At 40.1% G+C, this 24,317-nt stretch overlaps 1 protein-coding gene across 1 annotated transcript in view; it reads right to left on the reverse strand.

Moving 5' to 3' along the window:
• Positions 1 to 19,750: 19,750 nt before the first annotated feature.
• The window catches only part of LOC103152940 (protein diaphanous homolog 2), a 100,692-nt gene continuing 96,125 nt past the window's right edge, over positions 19,751 to 24,317 (reverse strand). The window contains exon 6 of the mRNA XM_016661568.1: positions 19,751 to 20,658. Coding sequence (XP_016517054.1) covers positions 20,541 to 20,658 — 118 coding nt within the window. The 3' untranslated portion in view covers positions 19,751 to 20,540. The remainder of the gene's footprint in view (positions 20,659 to 24,317) is intronic.

Here is a 24,317-nt window from a genome sequence, read left to right on the forward strand (position 1 = left end):
CTTGGTGTTTTTAGAAGCAGTATAAAGTACAAAAACATAACTTACCATATTGCATCTCCTTTAATATACGAGGTGTTATTTCCACTTTGTTTCTGCATCCCCTAATGTAGTTCAGGCGCTTTGAGTCTGAGTTTGTTTGTGAAGTTTGTAGTATTTTCTGACTCGTGCTCCTGATGCATCAGGATGCTCCCTCTTTTTGGGCCCGTGTCCTGAAGCAGGCTTTAGGGACCGGCAGGGGCATCATGGTGTAAATGCGTTTTATGGCCAGGCAGCTGCCGGGGGCAGGCTGTTTTTATCCTTTCTGGCAAAGTAGAACACGGCCACCTGCTTGGCGTTAAAAACCCTCAATGCTATGCTGGGCTTTATGGGCGCTCGCTCCATTCAAACAAAGATATACAAGGACGTGTGCGAGCGGGGCTGCCTGCTGCATATGGTGTGCACTTAAGCCATTCACTTGTGCCACAAGCATCGTTGGGAGCAAATCCTCGGCATCCTCCAGAGCTCCATGGGAACTGGAGGATGCTGCTTGGTCCGTGAACCCACTGATGAATTATTTTCCTCCTCAAGTCCGTGTTTCCCTTAGGCATGGCTGCATGTGTCACTCCTCTGACAACTCTGTTTGCCTAAGCTGGAGAAAGCCCCCTGATTATCACGAGACACTGGATGGAAGCAGTGCGACCTGCTGGGGATTCACAGACGATCACCTCCAGGATTCGCAGAAGTGAATGTGTTTTTGGGGCTGTGGAGGAGAGGGTAAGTAGCACTCAACCACCTGGCCCTCTGATAAACAAGTTCATGTATGAGGAAGAGCCAAACTGATTATTACAGGTATCTCTGAGAGCTTTCTGTCCCTCTCTCCCACTATCTCGCTCTCGCTGCGAGCAGCCGAACAAAATTACTCCCCACCAGTGAATAATAAGGAAGTTTATGAAACGTGACGAATGCGACGGGGCTTTACATGAAATACCAATGAGGGAGGCGCCACAGCGTAACAAATGCTACATCCTAATATCAACAGTCACCTTGTGTTACTCCCTCTGCTCCTCGGAAGGACACATCACAGACGGGGGATGAACACACAGCGTGATGTGGTGACACTGACGATCGCAGTGTTGGCATGCAGGCGTAGGCAGGTGAGCAGGCACATGCAGCCAACATGCACAGGATGGCGGTGGGCGGGCGATACGCGGCGGCGGTGGGCTGGGGGGGCTGTTGTCAGTGTCACCTGAGGGCCGACACGCTGTGTGCATATTTAGTCACAGAAGGGGGGCAGAGGACGTGTGCAAACTACTCAGACACAGTTTGTGATTGTGTGTCAACTTTGACATCAGCGAGGTTCTGTTGATTAGTTACTGCAGAAAACACAAAATCTTAGCAGGTGTTTTTAGTCCGGTTTCTTTGTGTGTTTGAAATGAGACTAAAATAACTTAGATGTAACTTTTCAGCAAGACATAACATCTTAGTTTAAGTAAATAATTCCCCAATATTGATGAAAAAGTACTTGTTCTATTGGCAGATTATTTCAATTGCAACATGGGAAAAATGTCGTATAATAAGTGAAATAATCTGCCAGTAGAACTGCTGCTTTTTCATCAATATTAAGAAATAGTTGACTCAAAACAGGCTCCTATATCTTTCTGAAAAGTTACAGTTAAGTTAATTTTCTTATTTCAAGTGGACTAAGGTATTCACACTAGAAACTAAACCAAAAATACTTGATAATATTTTGTATTTTTGTAGTATATAAGAAGTTTGTCTCACCTGCAGTAGATAACACCCTCCTTATCCAGCATCTCTATAAACATAATTGTAAAAAAAAAAAAGTTATTGCACCATTTCAGTTTTATGAGTAATATTCACTACACAGAGTGTTTATCTCTGTTAAATGTAATTATTTTAAGCTTTTCTGTCCGTCTCTGTTACGGATTATGGCTCTGCACACTAAACACACGAAACTGCTGCCAAATTCTTTGTTTGTGCTCACAATAACCTTTACCATTACAAATATGTGCAAAACCTTGTCAATAGTCCGTTACTGTCGAGAAAATAAAATTTCCATTAAAATGACACATAAATACGTTTGTTCGCACCAAATCATTAAAAAACGTGTTGTGCCATCATCCTCTTATCTCTTCCTGTCATCGTCTTTGTCGATTCCACCAGTAGTAACATCTGATTGTTGATCACATGACTTGATGTGAAAAAAGTGTTTCCATTGCAGTAGGAGGATCTTAAAGAGACAGAGGACAATTTCAAGGTTTGACGTCGCATCATAGATGCGACGTCAAAAGTTTTTTAGTTGTACTAAAGTTTTAGTACAACTAAAGGTAACATAGTTACTTAATTGCGCCATTAAATTTTACTATGTACCTTTTATAGTACATAATACTCCCTGTTTAAGAAGAATCAAGTCTGCTCTGGTACGACCTGGACTAGCCATTAGCTTTAGACTCCGGGTTCAATTAGTCAGGATTCATGCTAAATAAAGACACCAAGAGTTCAGAACCTTTTAGACCATTTCTCACTAAATGTCAGATTCACTGTGAAGTATATTTAGTAAAGAAACTTCTTATGGCTGATTCAAGATGGTTATGAAATATAAAGAAGCCCACATTTTCTTTTTTCCGTTACCTCAGCAGCGTAATAGCAGTGCAAACTGAATTCCTCTGAGTGGTGCTCAGCATTAATTACATTCTTCTGCTGCAATCATTGTGTAACCAGGGTTTAAACTGGGACAGGGCTGTCTGGGGCTCAGCCCACTGTCCAATGTAGTTGGGATTCAGCCATCATCAGAAGACGTATCTCTGGATCTAAAGATATTGCGACAATCTGTGACTCAGTCATGGTAGGGAGCTGCGGAGCTGTTTGACTCTGAGAAGCCAGCAGGCTCCGTCATGCAGGACATATGGAAATATTTAGAGTAGTTTTCTCATCACGAAGCAGTCACATAAAGCTAACAGGCGTCCTGGTTTCAGTTCGTCAGGGGCAGTTAATATTATCGATACATTAACAGACAGAAAATAGGCTCTCTCTGTAACTCCAGTTAATTGCATTTGATGGTGAACATAACTGCTTGGCTTGGAATATAGAGATTGCCATACTTTTAATAATTTAGCCAACTTGTCCTGACCAAAAGCCAAGAATATCCCTCAGTGATTTATGATTTAACTGCTTCTCAGACTAAGCTACAGACGCCCTGCAACCACAAACTTCAACGTATTTTGAGTTTCAAAGTGATAAACAGAAAGTTGTGCGTAATAGTGAGGAGGAAAGACGGTAATGTAGCGTTTTCTTTTTCATATGAATCAAAATCATAATAGTGTGGTGTGCCTTTGTAGTAAGCTGCATTGTTTTGTAGAACCACCTTTTGCTGCCAATTACTGCTGCAAGTCTTCGTCATGTTGTTGAAACATGATCTAAACGCACCAGTGTTTTAGCTCCTCCTCTATGGTTGGAGGTAAATGAGTTTTCTTTCAGGATTTCACTGCATTCATCTGATCTATCTTCACAGCTTGCCTGATCAGCTTTCATGTGTCCACAGTATGATGCTGCCACCTCCGTGTTTAGTGTATGGATTGTGCGTTTAGGATTACGTGCAATGTTAGATTTCTGCAGCAAATAACATTGGGCACAAATGCCTTAATCTTCACTTATCTGTTGGTTTTAGAAGACAACAGAAACATAGTCTTGATTAAACAATCGATGGAAAAATTTAATGGGTGGGAATTTTTTTCAAGGCATTGCATGTTATTGGGTTACATCCATCAGGAAATCTTCTGGGCAGTCCCTAAGTTGCTGCAGTGTAGCTGCAGTCAGGGCGGGGCGGCTTTGGTTCATTGAAGAGCTGAAAACATGGTGCAGAAAAACCCAACCCTGTAAACGGTTTGTCGGTAACATGCTGTTTAACAAGATGGAAGCTTTTTAGAGGAAAATGTGTTTCATAAGGCAGCTGACCGTCTTCATTTGAACCGGCAATCTTGTTGGAGTAAAATGTCAGAGCAGCTGATGAAACTTTTTATCATTTCCTAACCAACCACCGCGCATTGCTAAAACATCTGCTGTTTTTGTCTCTTTACCTAAACAAGCAGGTATGACCATTAATTATTTTTAATGGGTAGAAATGAATAAGTCTCCGTTTTTCTTGTTTGTATGTTTAGTGAATTTCTCCAAAATTTTAATCCTCAAAAGCTTAGCTTCAAATGAAACATTCAATATATATATATACAATTTTTTACTGGAAGAGTAACAAACTGCACATATTAATATTATTCAATTGATTTAGTTGACTTTGAAATAAAATTTTAAATTCAAGCTAATGTCTTTATATATGTAACACAGTTGTTGTTTTTTAAACCTGGATAAAAACCTCATGTTTCCTCGGCAGAACAAGATGGAAAAACAAGACAATTTCAACATTTAGATGTTTTAAATCATATAAAACTTCTACAACCAGACATCGCCACCTCCTTGTTCTATAGGCCTTTAAAACGGTTTTAAAATCTGATAGAGAAATAAAATAAAAAGTAATTGGTCCAAATATTGCATTGCTTTAGCTCTATTTGTAAAATAATAGATGTAGATTTTTTTCTTTGCTAAAGTCTAGAGAAAAAAAAAAGCACGTAATGTTGGGGATATTTCTTATTAGGCAAAGTTTTCATCTTCATTGATGGAAAATGAAAGTAGTTTCTATGTAACGCAGTCATCTATAATGTTGTATTTATATTTATTTGAAGTCCTAAATCAGCATTTTTAAAAAGGGCAATATAAATAAGCTCATTTATTTGTAAAATAAAACTTATTTGCCAAATATCCATGGACTGGGCACCAGTGTCTTCAACACCAATTTTTCAAAAAATTACTTTTAATATTGCAAAAAATATTTATTTTTGTGGTTTAAAGCCTTTTAACTAAGACAGCATAGCCCATGTAAGCCCCTCCTCCACCTGTTGCTACAAACTCTCTACAAACTGAACGAATGACAGCAATTTTACAAGAAAAAAAAATCAGGTTGTTTTTATTGAACTATTTCCGGTTGGGTTAAAATCAATCCTGTATTATTTTCTACACATATGAATACGTCTAGAAAAGTATCGTTTGTGTTTTTAAACAAGAGCAGCCAGACATTTCAGAAATCCAACTTTTGCACATTGAAAACCATGAAACTGCTTTTATTTTACCCGTGGTCATCATGCAGTGAGAGCATCAGATTGGCCGTAGTTTTCTGTGTTATACAATAGTGAGTTTTTCCTTCTGGGGCTGTTTATGTAGCTGAGCAGGTTTCTCTCTGTGGGTTACAGAACCTCGTGCTCATCCTGTTCCCTCTCACACTCCTGAACAGCTGAGTGACAAAAGCCTCCGCTGAGCAAAGTCATGTGTTCCCCTCTCTTCTTTATCTCCGGCCGCCAGTCCTCCCGCATGCTGCTCGTTATTTGCTGCTGTGTCCAACACAGATGAAAAACCCTCATATTTTTCTGCTAACTTGCACATTCTAAACCTCTCGGTGTAAAAAAGCAGTTGTGTTTCAACCGGGGCATTATAACGATCTCGGGGTAAGACGGAGAGCTGGAAACAGGAAGTCCGAGGCCTGCATGGAGCACCCTCCATTTTTTATGAGTGTTTTTTGTTTTTTTTTGTTGCTGTGTCGTGTGTGTTGGTGCGCGCGCCTTGTGTTTGTGAGGTCGCCCCTTTTATCCTCGTCTTTCAGGATGGAGGAGAGTGAGAGTGTTTGTTTGTTTTTTCCGCATTCTCCGCAGGGACTATTTCAGCTGAGGGCAAAGAACACAGAGAAACTTTGAAAGAGCTTTTATGTACTTTTGAGTGAAATGATCCTAAGAAAGGCTTTTTATATATATAAAAAAAAGAAATACTTTTTATTCAAGCTTCCACATCCAGAAGGGCACTTATTCAATTACCAAGCTCCCTTCTTCGCTTTTTACATCCATCAATCCGGCCTCTATTCTTAGGCCGGCTTCTGTAGTGTGTGTGTGTGTGTGTGTGTGTGTGTGTGTGTGTAGGAAATGCTGTGGGCAAAGAGCATGAGCTTAGTTGTAAGCAATGTAGGGCATGTCAGTGAGTATGCAGTGAGTCAGTGATTTGTAACCACTTTTTGGCCATATTGTAGCTTCAAATGATCGCCCAGCCAGAATAAAAGAAAACATGCAGTCTTACTAATCTTACTCATGTTGAAAGTTTCTTTAAAAAAAAAAAAGAAAGAAAAGTTTTCCACCTTGTTCTTTTTCCTTCTTTTTTCTTGCTTTTTAAACCCTTATGTCTCATTTTGTCACGTTACAACCACAGATCTTGATGTAGTTTTAGGAGATTTTCACAGAATCTAGTGCGTTGCTGTGAAGTGGAAGGAAAGTGATACATTATCAGCTCTCCAGAGTTAAAACACCTTCCTCTGCAGTTCTTCTGAGTTTTGTTTCTGCCAGTTTTATGCAGTCACAGACTTGCATTACTGCCCAATCTTCTTTGCAGAATACCTCAAGAGTGTGTCTTTGAATAGCAGTTTTCAACTCTTGCCACAGATTCTCAATTTAGATGGAAGTCTTGACTTGGACTAGGCCGTTCTGAGTCTCTGCTTGGCTGTTTAGGTTCGTTGTTCTACTGAGATCTTCTAAATGTTTTTTTTTTGTTTATTTTTTTCAGGATTATTCAGTTCATTTTTTCTTTTGTAATAGAAGATGCTCCATCTATTCTTAAACAATTAGTTTGACAGCATTGTGAGTTTCCAATAGGAATGATGAATGGCAACAGCGTGACGGGCACAATCAGTACGCACTGCACGTTGTTCAAGACGCTAAAGGAAGCAGAAAGCGTCGCCATAGCAATCGCTGAAAGCACGTCTAGGACTACGTAAAGCTACATCACAATCACAGCGCTCCGTGTCAATAGCAACTGGGAAATAGAAAATGTTTTTCTGAAGACGCTGTAAAGACGAAGCTCGTTACTGAAGAGACGTGGAGAAATTTTAAGACAAAAGTTTGTGGTAAAATTAGTAAAACATCAGCATAAAGACCTTTTTGAGGCATAAATATAATATTTTAACTTTTCTATTTAGTAATATTTAAATCTCATTCTCATGAACGCAACATCATGTCTCGTATTCTGACTTTCAGGTATGGCTGCTCTAGAAAATCATTCTCATTTCTAATGCGTTTCTTTAAGACACCAGTCAAAGAAGCTAAACTGGACATAGCAGCTGCAGTCATATTTTCACATTTATTGATACTTTCATTGAACAGAGAAGACAGTAAAGCAAACATCCTCACAACACTGTTTTAAACATCATTAATTGGAATGTATCAACAATGATAAATCAGAATGAACGATACAATACGATAAACGATACAATAAATACCATGAGATGCCTGGAATATTTTACAGCCTAACCAGCTTTAAATTTCCTCTGACCCGTCTGCTGTTTGTTCTCTCTCTCCAGCGAACAGCTGGATTTATGCTGAAATATTGCACACAGATGGATTCTTATTAAAAATGCAGGTGGTTGCACATGACTTCATTTCCAGGTGTCGGAGTGAAAGAGACCTGAATACAGATCCATGCCACACTATTTAGATTTTTACTTGTAAGAATGTGCTTAGATAAAACCCTCAACAGTCCCATTGAGGTTTTCTGATTGAGCCGTCAAAATGTGAGAGCCACTTGGTATTAATGCCCTGCATGAGACTGCAGCAAAGTAAAAACAAACTCGTTCTGTCGCCCTCACTTTGGCTTCTTGACTCGCTTTTAACTGCTGCCTCGTCACTCAGTAGCCCAAGAAGCGAAAGGCTCCCACAGGTTTGACAGATAAAAGTCTCTGTGCTTCATTTTTGTTTGACATTTTAGCTCCCAGAGAAAAAAAAAAAAAAGTTTCCTCCCTTTCTTTCCCTCCTTCGATCTCATAAACACACACATTCGGCGCTCCTGTTGATGCGGGTCCATCTTCTCTCCTCCTGTCCATCTTCCAGGCAAAATGGGGCCTCAGACAAAGGAGAAGGAGGCTAACTCAGTGATCTGAATCAAATGGCAAGAAGAGGAGGGTAGCGGAGGAAGAGAGGAGTGATGGGTGCCAAGGAGGGAGCACGGGGGAGGCATGAGGGGCTAGATGTGTATTTTTTCTGACAGGTTGAAGCCTCCTCTGAGCTGACCCTCTCCCTGCTGGGAGACATGTCTCCTGGATGTGGGTGGGGTGAAGCAGAATGGAGAATAGGAAGAAACTATGAAAAGGAGCAATGAACTGTTATGATGGGGGGGGAGGAGCCTGGCTGAACGCGGCAGTAATAATCGGTGAGCCGGTGCGTGTATTCATCTTGCTGACACGCAAACTCTTCCTCCTGCGTATCTTTTATTTTCTCCTTTTTGATTAAACGTCTCGGGTTAGATTAAAACCAAGTAGTTAGTGCACAAATGTTGAGGTGAAGTGACACAGAAGACTCGACTGCTGTCTGGATAATTTTAAAACTTCATGTTCTGCAAAAGAAAGTATTGATTTGTTAGCAGAAACACTCCAGTCAGGCAGACTGGACAAATACGGTGTCGAGTGACTTCCAGTGACCGCTTGGATGAGAAGAACAAACATGGTTACAAAAAAAAAAAAGAAGCTAGATCACTGCTTTGAGGCGCCAAGGGAGTCTTTAAATGTGCAACAGAGGAGTAAAAAAAAAAAAAGGTAGATATCCTCAAAAGGTTCTTGGAGGAGTTCAGAACCGATTCGTTATTCATACCAGAGAGAAGATCAGTGGAGTCTCGAGTACAGAGAGTTAATTATCTCATCTTTCTGTGCAAAATAAATCTGGTTTTAAAAAGACACATTTTCCTCTTCCCACCCTCCCAATTATAACCAGAAACTAACTAAACTCATAGGCCACTTTATTAGGCACACCTTGTTCTCTTGCTGCTTTAATTCTTCAGGGCGTTGACTGAACAAGATGTCTGAAACATTCCTGAGATTTTGACACAGAAGCTTCATATAGTACAGCGAAGTCATGATGACAAAACCAGTTGGAGATTGTTGTGAAATGATGCATCAGATGATGGGTCATCTTCACAGTTTGGCCGGTGCAGAGTTTTATTTTTATGACTGACACTGTCGTCAAAGTCTCCAATACAGGAAAGGTCGCTAGATTTGTTGCTTTTCTTTTTTAAAAAGAATAAATGTCTGAAAAGTTGTTAAATATAGTGACAAATTGATTAGGTTGGCAACAGCGGGGTGACTACTGTTAACCTGTGACCTGGTGGTCGAGTCGGTCAGTTTGTCCTCTCACTTCGGAGCAAAAGGGGACGGTGGTTGATTTTCGGGTCTTTGCAGAAGCAGATGAGATCGGTGGATAAGACCGGTTTCACATGTAAGAATCGGTTGATCACCAGTTATCCAAAACTCAGGAAATTGGGGCAGATTGAGTTTTAAAACCACTTTAGCATCTCACATGCTAAAGTGGTTTTAAAATCATCTTTCTGTATTTAATATATGTGCTAAAATGTAATCAGATGATAAAATAATGATGTTAAACAAACAGCCTTTTCATGTCAGATGTATATGATCAGATCATCAGTTAATGTTTACGGTAAGAGGCTGTAAGCATGCATTATGATTGTCCAGTCATTTATATAAGAACCAGAGGCGACGTCACATGGTGTGAGAGAACATTCTACTACTCAGCTCTGCAGTTTAATGCATTTTGTGAAAAGTTCAATCAGTGATCAATAATTACTACTGGAGATGCATTGTAATTGTTTTTGTTGGGTTTTATTTGGATTACTGTATTTTCAGCAAGGCAGAGAGATGCAGCTCTATAAACTAGTCCTGTTCTGTTACTTTTAATTATTGTTGACATGATAAAATGTGTCTGTTTTGAATTATTTCAGAAATCTGATCTATTGAAGATTGGTATTGGCGGCTCAGATCCTCTTTGCATCACCTTTTAATTAAGTTGAAGTCATTTTTATCGACACGAGTTTTAAAATGTCTTTTAGATTTTCCTCCTGTTGCCTGACAGTGTTTGGATTCATGTAGTTTGGTGTTTGGCGACATGTCTGGACGTGTTCAAGGGAAACAATCTGGGATTAGCTTCCTTTAAGAGGGAAGCTTAGCAAACTTTAACTTCACAGATGTTTGGCTCATTTGTGAATAATGTTAGCCTGAGCGCAGTGAGAGATGGATGACTTCCTGTTGGTGGGTCTTCTTGGAGATAAAATGTTTATTGATCAAATGGATCAATTGTGATGCTCATTTTGTGTTCTTCGTAATCAAAGAAACAAATCTTTATGTAGCTGTTACCACGTTTTAATGAGGTTGTGTGACAGGAAATCTTTTTGTGAAGAATGTTGTTTTGGTGTGCATCACGCAGAAGCAGTCAAAAGTTTGACCATAATAAAAAATAAATCGCCTCTGTGTTTTATTTCTCCCTCAGATCTTCAGAACCAGAAATATAGTTTCAAGCAGGAAGAAAACATAAAAGTGCTTCTGATTCCATGAAATGATGCAGATAAAGTCTGAGTGCATCATAGACGTCGGGTGATGGGATGTAAATGCCGTCTTGATGGTTAAAATTAAATTTCAATGAGTGCTGGATGATAGCACCACTAGAGATAAGTAGGGTAATGAATAAGTAACAGAGTCGACATGTATCTAGGTTATATTTAGGTCGTATATTTAGCCTTTAGATTAGCTACAGTAAGACGTTTTTCTGCTGCCTCATCCCAGGAGTCTGTGCTGGCCTCAAAGTTTTCTTTCATTTAGAAAAGATTTTCTTTGTTTTTATTGCAGACTGAAATGTTCACATTGCACTGATCTCCTATTGAAGCTCTCCTATAAGAGTCATTTTAAAAAAAGCTCTATCTCGTTAAAAATATATATATTTTTCCTCACTGTTTGACATCAAATCAGCGGAAACTTCCTGTTTTAACTCTCTCAGGGTTACCAGTGGCTTTGGTTTGATAAAAGCCAGAAGAATTGATTTTTTTTTTCCTTGGCTTTTCTTCCTCAGACTACTCACAATGGTGGATTTTGTTTTACTTTTAGCTTTATTTTTATGGTCCAAAGTATATTGTTCAACTTCCTTGGTGATGTTTTGAAATGAAGCTTCAGTATTTCCTCCTGATGCCAAATATTTTGAGAAGTGCACCAGTCCCTCCTGCAGCAAAACACCAACATAACATGATGCTGCAACCCGCCCCTGTACTTCGCAGTTTGGATACATCCATTGTTTAGAGAGCCAGAATGCCTGCTGGAGTAGCTTTGCTTCATGTTATAGTTTATTGCTATATTAAATTTGCTCTTATCTACACAGAGTTTTTATGGTGGTAAAACCACCGTAATCTTAACAGCCTCTTATCCTACAGGTAATTACGAGGGGAGAAGTGTAATCTTATAAAACAGAGATTGCACAGTTTGACCCGGTTGTGTGCTGACATGTAACTTTTGCACATAAACATTAGACCCAAATGAACTGGCCAAGATACAAATTCACCACATTCATCAAACTGTTGTGTTTAAGAGCAAAGGGCCGACCGAATGTGATTTCTCCTCCGACTGAATTAGCTCAGGTGGAGAGGGAATCGTTATTATCTTCTTTGTCTCATCTCCATAATGTTTGCGTATTTCATTAGGGGGGGATGCAGAATGAAACATAATTATGTTGTACCCCAGCTGACAACTGCTCTGTCACCGGGTGCATTAAAAACACGGCCGTGAAGAAAGACCACGCGGCGCCGGCTCATCTCTCACAGTTTGACAAGGCTACTTACTCTGAGTTCGTGAAAGAAGCTAATGCTTGCCTCGTACACACAACCGTAACCTTAAGCTCATTAGAGGAACAAACTTTCTCATCTCGAGCTCCTCCATCCCAGCAAAGACTGAAGAGCAATTAAACCAGAGCAGACAAATAAACTGAGGGGGAATAATCTTTCTGAATCACCTGGAAAGTCAAGTAGATAAAAAAACAAACAAAAAAACTGGGTTTCTCTATAAGGTGCAGTCGGAAAGTCTTGTAAGAAACTAGGTTGGCCTATTTCTGCATGTTTACTTGCAGCCAAGTACAAATTAACCTCCCAAGATCAACAATAAACCTAATTAGAGTCGTGTTCGGCTGCACACATCTCTAAACACAGATCACAGCTTGTTGGGAGATGAATCTCCATCTGTCTGGCTGAACAGTGGGAGGAGGAGAGTCTGAGAAGATCCGTCCCAGGATTCCTCTAGTGGAGCACGCTGTGTGTGTGTGTGTGTGTGTGTGTGTGTGTGAGGGGCCAGGGGGTTGCTTCCCCCATGTCAGCCCGTGTTTTATGATGTCACGCTGCAGAGGGGAAGTGGGACATGGCACATACAGGGAGAACACGCCGCTGGATTTGAGGATGTTAGGTGAAGTTGGGGGGAGGGGGAGTCCTGTCACGCTAAGGGGCTCAGACAGGAGCAGCTCTGCCCTGCTACCCGACACTCACCACTGTAGCTCAGGCTGCCAGACGCTCGAGGAACACAAAAGTGTGGGATTGATATTTTGCTATGTTACGGACACAAGCATGATTGGATTTTATGTGATGTTCCAACCCTTGATTGTTGATAGTAGATCAAATCTGTTTATGATGGTTTTCCAGGCACGTGGCGCCATTTTACCACACAAAGAACTAAGTTACCTGTAGTTGTTTTAAAAAGGCCATGTAACTTAAGACATTTGATTTTTTTAATTTATTGCCTTGAAGTTGGTCCTCTGTCTTGTCAAACTCCTGCTCTTTCTGAAGCCCCTCCTTCAGGAAGTCATCACAACATGGCTCCTCTATTAACCCTTTAAAAACGCATTGCACTGAGAAGTAGTTTCACCAGGTGTTTGCTAATTGCTGCTGGCTAGTCTAAAGGAGCTAAGAGGAGAAGTCGCAGGGGAGTTTGGCTTTATGAAATGAAAGCTCAGAAGATTATTTCATGCTTATTTGGGAAATCCTTTAATCTCCCATGACAACCATTCAGGGGTGACTAAACATTTGCTCTCTCCAATCGCTGCCTTTTCGACAAAGCTCCTCCTTGGAGCTGCAGTCTCCAGCCAGGTTTCTACTTCACAGAACACCCCTCCCCACACGTTCCCCACTCCGCTCCTCCAGACTAGCAACAGCAGCTATTAGCAAACACCTGGTGGAACTGTGTGTCTGCTGAGCTCGTCATATGAGCTACTTCTCAGTCCGACATTTGCCGAAACTGTTATAAACGTCTTTCCAGAGAAATGTTGTGATGACTTTCTGAAGGTGGAGTGTTGGAAAGAGTAGGAGCTTCTTAAAGAGACAGAAGCCTAATTTGAAGGAGTTAAGTTACAACGTAATTTAAAAAAAAAGTCTAATTCATGTTTGAGATAGAGTATTTTTTAATAACTGAAGGTATCTTGTGCTATGAAATAGCACTATGTGCATGGAAAATGCATAACACTTCTCCTTTAGCCTCCTAGACTTTGACTAAGCCATTTAAATTCTTAAAAATGCCTTGACCCAAACTAGTCTATTGTCGTCCTGATAGGTGAGGCTCCATCCCAGTCTCAAGTGTTTTTTTCTTTGTTTTCCCAGGATCAATCTGCCTCCACCTGGTTTTTCTTCTTGCCTCTTTGTGGACTAATCATTGTTGGTGGGTAAAGATATTCTCTGACTTGAGCTCTGGATCGCTGCAGGTCTCGGTAAGTTTGCAGTTCAAAAGATACAATAAAAAAGGTTGGGAACTTGTTTTCAAGCCCAACTCTTCTTTAAACCTTTCCATAACTTTCTCTCTTACCTGTCTGCTGTGCTCCTTCATGCTCGTGATGCCGTTTGTTCACTAATATTCTCCAACAAACCTCTGCGGGTTTCACAGAACAGCTGCATTTCGTCTATTGAGTGAGCCATTTCTGCAGGCAGTTGGTTGCACTGCATTTTATTAAAAATGACGAATCATGAAAGCAGTTATATGATGCTTCTTTTTCTGAGCAATGTGTTTACTTCATTTTTCTCCAAATCCAGCACAGATTGGTCATTTTTTTCCCCCCACCAAAGACACACAAAACTTGGATCCATTTCATTAATTCATCCGGTATAAAATATTAAACAAGTTATCGATTTCTCCTCTCTGCTCCTTGCTGCTCTTTAGTAAAGGAAGAGAAATTTGAGTCATAAATGTTGAATGATTTTGAAAAAGTCCCCCCTTTTTTTTTCTGGAGGTGTATTTTATTCTTTAAGCCCCTGATTATTTTCCTGAGATGCCACTAGAGCCGTGACAGCGTTTTCACTTTGCCATTGACACTGGGTAAGATAAAGCAGTGGGAACACCGAGGTCCAAATATGTTGCTTTTATAGGGAGGAGCTGTCCCATTCATCATGTGCTGTAACACCCAGAGCTCTAGGGAAGCCCTGTCCATAAGTCAGCACAGGGCAGGTAGCGTCTGCTCTGCCAGATAATAAAATGAAGATGGAACCTTTGACTGAAATAAATTGAAAAACAGGTAAAAATAATCAGTCGAAATGGGAAAATGTTGGTTTTTTCCCACTATTTGTTAACTCTGGCTGTAGTTTTGTATTTGAAATTGTTTTCATGATTGGTTTTCTTTGTTCCTCTGTGGAGGTCAAACTGGTCAGTTTCACACCTGGGCTTTTTTTTTACTACACAGCTGTGTTGTGGTAATAGATGAGCACTTTGGTTTAAATAGTCTTACAAACAAGCAAGGCATTCTCTGATGAAGACATCTAAACGATGTGGTGTGTTTGCTGCTGTAGCCATGCAGATTTTTAAATGTGGAAGAATGAGGAACACATTGTGCCTGTGTGAGTTTTGACAATTAGAGGATGCAGCTTGATTTTTATTGATCAAACCAGATGTCAGATTTGAGCATCATTTTTGTCTCCAGCCCAGAGAAAACTGCAGATTGTTTTCATTGTTTATATTTTTCTTAGCATTTGTAACCGGGCTCTTGGCTGCTATTGTGTAAAAACACGTTGGTTTTAAATGGCAAGTGTTTTACACAAAATATAACAAAAATGAACATCATCCAAATAATGTTTAAACACAAAAGTAAATGTTCAGCTGTAGAAATAACCAACATACCTGTAGCATGGAACAGAAACCCTGTATTTCCACAACAGGAATATAAATTCAGTCAATTTATTCACCTACCATTATTTAACTACCACTGCCAAGAAGCAAAATACAAAAACAAGAATAATTTAAAAGGTTCAGCACATCTTTTATTTGAATTAGTGCTCATTAGTTGGTGTTAATTACTAATTTAGTGTAGAGATTGTTCAACCAGCTGAAATTGGATCCGCTAGACCAGACGGCTTCTATAAACACGGTTTCCTGTCACTTGGATGAAACAGAGAAGATACTGACTATTAGAAGCAACTCTGGAGAACCACTCAGAAAACTTCAGAATTTCCCTTTAATCTTAGATTTTTCTCAGGATCTTTTAATTATTACATTTCATTTTTCTTTATTAGGGAAGAAATGTGGTTCCATATTTTTCATGCAACCACAAAAAAAAAAAAAAAAAAATTCTGTTGATAATCTGGATTAAAAAAAAATAGAGACACAATTTTAGTTTTCAGAAATCAGTTTTAATAACAAAGTGGTTATTAATTTGTACCATTCTCCATTACATATTCCATGGAAGGACAGTCTTCATAACCATTTTGTTTTTCCCCCAAGTTCTAAGCATACAAATAACCTCAAAATGTTAAAAATATAAACGTTTCTTAAGACAATAAAACAAACTCGGTGACAAACAAAAGGAAGGTAGGCAGGGATATGGCAGCTTACGCATCGCGGTCAGACAGGGTTAGTCAACAAAAATAAGCTTTGCTTGTTGATTCAGCCGCAGACAAACTTCATCAAATCACCAGCGAAGTCTATCAAAGTGGGAAGAAGTGGATAGAAGTGGATATGTGGCAGCTGGTAACTGTTTACCAGAAGACATGCTTAGCAAATAGTTCACTCTGTTAGCGGCAATGTTGCCTTTACAAATCTTGGAACAAATCTTTCCTTTGTCTGCGCAGAGTATCTTGTAAAGTGCTCGGTCAGTGAGTGACTAGGAGCCTTGGAGTTGACCTTTGCACTTCATACCCCTGCCTCCTCACTTGTATGAGAACCATCAGCATTCAGTGGCGTGTAAAACTGTTCATTCCCCTTGAATTTATTCACAATTCATCACATTAAAACCACAAACTTTCTTGCATTTAATTTGGATTTTATGCGACAGGCCAACATAACATGCTACTGCGTATTTATGAAAGTGGATATTTGGATTTAAACTGGAGTTTCAGCTCTTTTGTGGCTTCTCATGTATTTTCCTTAGAAGAAAAGCATCCCCACAGCATGATGCTGCCACCTATTTGGTGCGTTATATATTAATTGGGTGACTTCTGAAGGCAATTTTTTTTGCATTGAATTGTATTTAAGAGTGTTTCTGTAAATGCAACACCAATTAGCGTTATTACAGATAACGCCATTACAGATCCGCTTCCAAAAACACGGCATCCTTAAAAAGTCTTAAATTCAAGGTCTTAAAATGTTGTAAATAAATATTTTAAAAAGGCAAGTTTACTTTAAATATGTTAATTGTTAATTATGTTAATTATAGGTCCACATTATGACAGGACTACTTAATTGTATATTATTTTTTCAAGCGGTACTTTTTCCTGTCAGGCTAAAGTTTGAGTCATGAACATCTTCATTGCGTTTTGTGACTCGAGGTAGTTGAAGCTAATGCTAACTAGCTCTGCTAGTTAGCTAACTGGCTATCAAGGTTATTTATGAATTTATCATCTTTTTGAACATTTCTGTTGTGATTTAATTCATGATGGTCTTTAAAAAGTTCTAAAGTTGAGATGGTATAACCTGAGGAAACATCCCTTCTGGTATTTGCACAGTTTTATCTTCATTTAGCCAATTGTAAATATTTCTTAGAATCTTTGAATCGGATTATTTTTGGTAACATTTTATTTTTAAATTTTGTCCTTACTGTATCAGTTTTTTTTTAAAGTAACAATTCTAATGAAATGCTCTGAAGTTTGTGGTTTTAAATGTGAAACATCTCTGGTGCCATAAATACCCAAAGGTTATCATCATCAGCTGAGGTTTGTTAGTAACGAGCACAAAGATGAAGGTATGATTGGCTGCTGTTCACACGACTATAATGGATCAGTTCAGGCTCGTCAACCTGAAAGGCTCCAGCTCTTACTTTCTATTAAAACACGATGGGATGAAGAGACAACAATCACAGCTACGATGAGGGATGTTTTCTTCTAGGAATCTCTTAATTTGACGTTTAGCAAAGTTTTTCTGTCCTGCATGTTGTCAAATTTCTTCAGCTTTCAGTTTGTGAAGCTGTTTTTGGTTGCAGGAACCTATTACAATAACTATCATTTACTCTACTTGTTTAAAAATGTTTTTTTTTTTTTAGATGATAAATACATAACTTAAAATCACAACAAATCTACTTTAAAAACTGGTCATCAATATTGACCAAAATGAGACTTTTTATGATGTCTGTACAGCTTAAAGTCTAATTGAAAAGAACTTTCAGGGTTAAATAAGTTTTTTGAGCCAAACTGAATAATCAAAATGCAAAAAAAACCTGCGTGGTTTTGCAGATAAACATCCAATATCATGGCAGATCTGTGTTGTTGGAGGACTGATCTAAAAAAAACAAAAAACAGAAAAAACAAAACCAGGTCTTATTCGAAGCTTAAAATTGCCCAGGTGTGGGGTTGCGAGGAACAAAGGGTGAGAAGTGATTACAGAGAGGAAATCACTTCTTTTGACAGCGCATCTCTATCACTGCTGTGTACAACACGTCCTCAAAACTGCCGCCACCGCAGAGTCCCTTATCCAGAAAACTCATTCTCAACGCTTTCGCTCTGCGACAGCTCCAACCTGATATTCAGCTCAGAGTTATTGTCTTCTTAAATATGCAGACTGCGCGGAGCGTTGTGGGCGCACCTCGAGCCGAGATGATGTGTAAAATTGCATTTTTTAGATGCGCGCGGGCAGACGGAGGGGAGGCTCCGTGAAACAGACGCCGGCAGATTGTTTAAATGAAAAACCTCCATCTATCCAGCCCAGGAGTCGAGACCACTGCATCCCATTTTCCCTGGGTTCCTGTTCGGATTACTGGGGCGGCATGAGGCGCGCAGGCACACGAAGCCCAAAGCAAAGTTATGCTAAAGTAACTTGTGTCATGGTAAAAGGGTCACTTATGTCATTAGTGCTCAGGAACCGGAAGGCGTTTGGAGACTCGCTCGCTAAGACAAGCATCATCCGGCCTGCTGTGGCCCTCCGTCTGTAATTCTGGTCATGCCCCGTCTCCGTGTGGATTTAATGGTTGTTTTTAGTAGCATCCGCTTACAGTCTAGTGAAGTGAGGGGGACAGAGCCGCCCTTAGCGTGAATATATGAATAAATAGTTTACATTGAAATGTGAAAGTGGGTCCTTGCAAAGAAGTGAACCCACAGACTTTCTGCAAGAGGAGAGCTCAGACGGTGTCGGAGATCCAGCAGAAGTAACCGCGCACCGATTGATTTCTGGAAACCTGTCGATTCTTGTTTCTGTCTGAGAGACAGAAATGAAACTGTCTTAACATTAAACTATTTCTCAGAAACATCCCTAGTGTTTAAAAAAACAAAACAAAACAAAAAAAACAGGGAAATTCTCCAGTGTGGCTATTATTTTATAAGAAATAAATCCACTGTTAAATAGCTGCAATAAATGATTATGGAAGACGTTGGCCCCTGTGTTGGAGCACAATTTGATGCCCTACACACAGAAATGTTTTCTATACTTAAGAAATTACAAAAAAAAAAGTTATATTATGCGTTTTGAAAATACAAGTTACCCAGGATATTACTGTAATTATAACAGGCCTGTGATGTATTTGGTGAAAACAAAAGGCGGTGGTGTGAACTCAGGGTTGAGTTTGGTCATGACATCGTTGTTTTTACATCATACAAAATTAGAAAATAAATGCACAAAGTCAAATGTAAAATAATATGATTGTAGATTAACAATAAAGGCTCCCACATACTTGGGTGCACTTCCTGCCGCACAGAGTTCACATCGAACCGTTTCAAATGCGACGGTGAGCCGATAAGGTTGAAAGCCGATGCCAACTTGGGGACAAAATGGAGTCAGAATTTGAAGAGTGTCTGACATAAGAGATAAGAAATATAGTATGCTGCATTAATGAGGGAATATGAAGGAAAGAGTTACACGTGATGTTTGCCGACAGTACGGCCGAGTATGTGGGAGCCTCAACTCTAGAGGGCCGGTTCTGTCGTGACCACTTGGCGTGGACGATGGTGGTGGCAGGAGTTCGCCCCACAATCTGCATTCGATCCCCGGCAGCCCTCAGCTTGTGGGCAGATGTGGCTACTCTCCAGTAGCTTGCCGCCATCGGTGTGTGTGTGAATGGGTGAATGACTGACTGTAGTGTGAAGCGATTTGGGCCTCTAGACTCGATACAAGGACAAGCCATTTATTATTTGAAATGTTACACACACACAAAAAATAAAAATAAAATGTAGTTCTTTTTAAGTTTCTTCCATGTTCATTTTAAAACACCTCAGAGTTAGTGAAACTGGTTGATTTCAGTAACAACTGCCAGTGTGAAGAGTGTTGTTCTGGTGCGCTCAGAAGATTAGAAGTGGATTCTGCAGGATTATAATTTAGTATCTAAGGGAGCAGTCATAGTTTTCGCACAGCTCAATTTTCAAAACTTAACCCTCCCCCACCCCATACTCCAGCTGTTTTTTTTAGCCTTGTTGTTGAAAAAGTGCCATAAACACGTAATACATTTTGAACATTGAGGTGTGCCTTGTTGAAACCCTGTGTGACCTAAAGAGAGGTCTGAGTGTTCATGTTTTGTCCCCGACAGAGACCTGGATGCATTTAAAAATGTCAGCCTCTAATGGTAACAGCAAAACTAACCTCAGGACACAAATCGGCACCTGCAGGGTAAAAGTGAGATTACACAACACAACATTAAATCATCTAAAATGTCTTGCAGTTTGAATGTCAGTGAGTCACGTGCTCTGTGTTGGTGCAGGCAGCCGCCAGATCCTGTGGCTTTGTCGGAGTGCGAAGACGCGGTTATTTCTGAACAAAGGACCTTAAATGTGATAATATTACCCTGTCCTCTCTTCCTTTAAGACTTGTAGTTTCCATTTAAAGGACAGCTGTCCGTGTTCCTCCACACAAGCATGCAGTTTTCAGAAGTCCACCTTGGCTGAATGTCTCTCTGCAGCATACTGTTATGTTTCTCCTGTCAAAGCTGTGAGTTAATTGAAGCGTTTGGATTAAAATGTAGGTTCAAACCTGGAAAATTAACAGCTTTTTAAACATGTTTCAGTTCCAAAAAGCAAAATAAATCTTTAAGCAATAAAAAAAAGCATACAATAAATATGTAGAGTGTCCAATAAAGACTATAAATGTCTGGTTATTCCGTTCTGTAGGCAGTTTTCCATACTTGGTGCTGGGTAAGCCACAGTGAGGGAGGTGGTCTATCCCTCCTGATGTCTTCTTCATCATCTTCTCCTCCTCCTCCTCATCATCGCAGGCCTCTTTGGCACTTATCTAGGGTCTTGTAGTAGACGCGGGTAATCATCGAGCTTGGTGATTTGGGTTGTGGCGTGAGCGAGACCTTTCGATGACTGCACGGCGGTTGTCTGTTCAAGAAGAGATGGGGGGGGGGAACAAACAGGTGAGACTGGAAAAGAAGAAGGAAGGGCTACACTGATTCATGATTGACAGAGGAGCTGAACTACATGAAAAAAACTGTACAGAGAAACTAAAAGAGGGGAGTGGAGAAAAAAGGCTGATTGAGAGCAAAGCAGCAGGGGAGGACGGAGCAGCGAGGAGCTGCAGGAGCGGAGGGTGCTTGTGTCTGGTACCGTAGTAACTCCCTTCATCTTCTGATCCTGGCTTCTTCTTAAGAGACCCTCAGCTGTCCTCGCATCAGATGTGACATATGCACAGCAAATGAAGGAAATGCAGGGAAACATACAAACAAAAGAGCAGGGACAAAGAGGATGACACACGAAGGGTGTTTTTCTGTTAGCATCAGCTTGTTGCTGCCAGTGTGGATCCTCTCATCTGACCTAAGACAATGTTGATTTTGCAGTTTTATGGGGCGTTAGAAAAACTTTGGCACCTCAGCTCACTTTCGAAGCTAATTTCTCTCCAGCTGTGAGCACTTTAACAATTGCTTTACAATTGAACTTCACATTTTGTCACATTAAAACCACTGACATCACTCATATGAAAGATCAAAACAAGGCTGTGTGCAACTACAGTGGATGGGAAACACAGTTGTTGCAAGTCTTTTGGAGTAAATATCAGCCTGCTTTTCACATCTAGAGACTAAAGTTTCTGTCCTTTCTTCTATGAAGATAGGAGAGAAAATGGAGATGCTTCTATCTAATCAAAGGGTCTGCAGCTCCAGTCGTCCATTGCCGGTAGCCGTGATTCCAATATTTTTTCTTGTATCACATTTGAAAACTTTGATGGAAATGGTTAAAATTCAAAACAACTTCCTCAATTTTCCAAAAAAAGTTTTTATGCTCACTTGAGGTGGTTTTAGGCTTTTGTGGAAAAAAAAAAGAAGAGAGATGGAAACATATTTGCCAAACAAGTTCTGATGCTGCAAACTTTCCCAGCCACTGGTGGTTCTGCTTCACTGGAGGCAGGAAACTCTGAGAAATATCTAAATCCAAACCTCCAGCTTTGCGATGTGTGGTCCATGTTATTTTGCAACCTCTATGTCTTGTTAATTACACCCACTCTCTGTGGAGCCTGTTTGATTTGCTCCAAACCAGTAGATGGAAACACACCTAATTAGTATTTTCCTTCTTTTTTGCAACATTTAAAAGGTTTGCTTAAGATTCACATAATAGAAACACATCCATTTTCTTTCGGATACATCCCTGCTCCCACACACTTGAATCAAAAGGCTGAATTTTCTCCTTAGCAACTTTTGGAAAGTTCATGTAATTCCAGTGTGTTGGAGCAGGGAGACCTTCAAAGGTTGCAGGGCAAAGGCACTGGAGGACCGGAGTTGCAGACCCTGATCTAAACCTTTTCCAACCACATGAAGGTCAAACAGGTTTTCTAAAGGGGTTTGATGATATTTTTTATGTAAATCAAAAAAAAAACAACACATCAATCTGTCTCATCTGAGAGGGGAACAGATTCAAGATTTCTATTTCTAAACATTAAAGCCTTCGTGTTGATCTAAAACACAAAATCCTGATTTGAAAAAAAAAAAAAAATCATTGCAATCTATGGTTGTGCGGAAAATGTTTAAAAGTTAAAGCGTAACAGTTTTGCAGGCACTATAAGCAGCGACAAACATTTTCCTTGGGGTGAGAAATAAGCGACAGTTGCACTCTGGGGATTTTGTGTTGCCAGGTTCATGACAAAGTCATACAAATATTTCTTCCTCTGCTATCCAACCGCGGCTGCCCAGAAATGCCCAGGACATCCTTCGGGCAGCCAGGTGGCAGGTGGGGCTGGACGGAACCAAGAAGCCGAGCCACAAAGACGTCCGCAGGCACACCCACGCAGGACTCCTGGTATTTCCAAGCGTGCCGGTGCCAACGCGCCCATTACTCAGTGCTCTGCTGTGAGGTGCCAGGCGTCCGAGGCTGGGCGTTGGTTAATAGCGCTCGTTCCATCCATCATGTCAGGTAATGAGCTGAGAGCGAAAGCAATGGCTGGGAGACGTACACAAACAAGATCCCGCATTCACAGCGGCGAACAGAAAGCAGTCCCTTCTTCAGGGTTGGATACAAAGCATCATGCAGATGGTGCACAGGAGGAGAGAGGAGGAGGGAGGGAGCAGACGGAGGAACAGGAAGACAGTTCAAGATGTAAGAAAATGAATCGAGGTTCGGTTGTCTCTCTGCTTCTTCCAGCCAAGCGCACGTTTACGCCGCTGTATGCTAGCGTGAGAGCTAACGTGTTCTGGCAGTGTGTCCAAACACATCACAACTACTTATCCATGCACTCATTTCGTTCTGTCCACAGGTTACGCTTCACTCTGTGAGCACGACTTATGAAACCTTCCTCCATTCAAAACAAGCTTTCACAGCACACAAAAAAGGAGAATTGATGGGGGGGAAAAAATTGGGACAGTTTTAAAGAAAAATAAATAAAAGTAGATCATCCACAATTTATTCCTGCCAATCATTTACGAGTCCAGCTGCTGTAGCCTCATTTCTGGGCGAGCAGTCGCCTTTAACCTCTCAGAGGAGCTCGGAAAACAGAGCCTCGGTCTTTGGAGGCGTTCATCTTGAACTACATTTAATCCAGTAAACAGGATGATGGGAGGGTAGAAAGACCAACTGGGACTTCACAGAGCAGGACAAGTAAAGACAAACTGGATCAATCTGGAATTAAAAATACTAAAGTGGGATTTTGATTATTTTCCCTCTTCATTTCATACCTTGGATGTTTTTTTTTTTGTTTTTTTTTGAAGATTTATGAATTAGTCAAACTAGATGTTGCATATTCTGGGGTTTATCTGGGTCAATAATGTGCCATGTCTTAAATAGAGTTGGCCTCAATGGGGATAAGAACCATAATTCATGGAAATAGGGTGACAAAGAACTCCAGCATCTTAACATTTGAGACTTTTTGTTTTGTTTTGTCCCACAAACTGAGATGATGACCAGCGTTCTGGACTTCACAAAAATAGATGGCATCATTTTTGGAAAGAATGTTAGGTGGGAGTATTACAATTTTGGAGTATAATACTGTTTTTTTTTAACAGACCTAGAAATGAATAATGCTGGGAGGTATAGGCCAAAATGCCAGCAAACTATTGTGAAAGGTTTGGGGCAGGAAACCCAAAATGCTTGACCCACCGCAGACAGTTTAAAAATAATCCCTAATTTTTTTGCCCTGATAAAAATACATCTGACATTTAACAGAAAAAGTCATTGAATGTCAGATAAAGTCACAAAAATTGGTATTTGTCTTTTTCCTCCAGCGTTTCTAACTCAACTGTTAACAGTCATTATTATTAAGGGTTGATTCTTTTTAAATAAATGTTTATTACATTTCAGACTTCACCTTGCTGTGGTGGATTTGGCCACTGCTAGTGTAAAACAAACTCTTTAGAAGATGACATTAAGCTAAACGTGATTTCAGATTGTTTTTTGTCACCATTTATCTCCACAATTATCTACAAAAAGGAGGCAAAACATCTGCGCGTGGCAACAAACTGACCCACAACTTTCCACGCAACGAATAATTTGTGTCTGGGCTTGGTTATTTTAGAAGGCGGCCATTTTGCATGCTGTGTAAGCGGAAAACCATTGACCAT

The sequence above is a fragment of the Poecilia formosa genome, unplaced genomic scaffold (assembly GCF_000485575.1).
Source record: "Poecilia formosa unplaced genomic scaffold, Poecilia_formosa-5.1.2 Scaffold336, whole genome shotgun sequence".
Lineage (NCBI taxonomy): Eukaryota > Metazoa > Chordata > Actinopteri > Cyprinodontiformes > Poeciliidae > Poecilia > Poecilia formosa.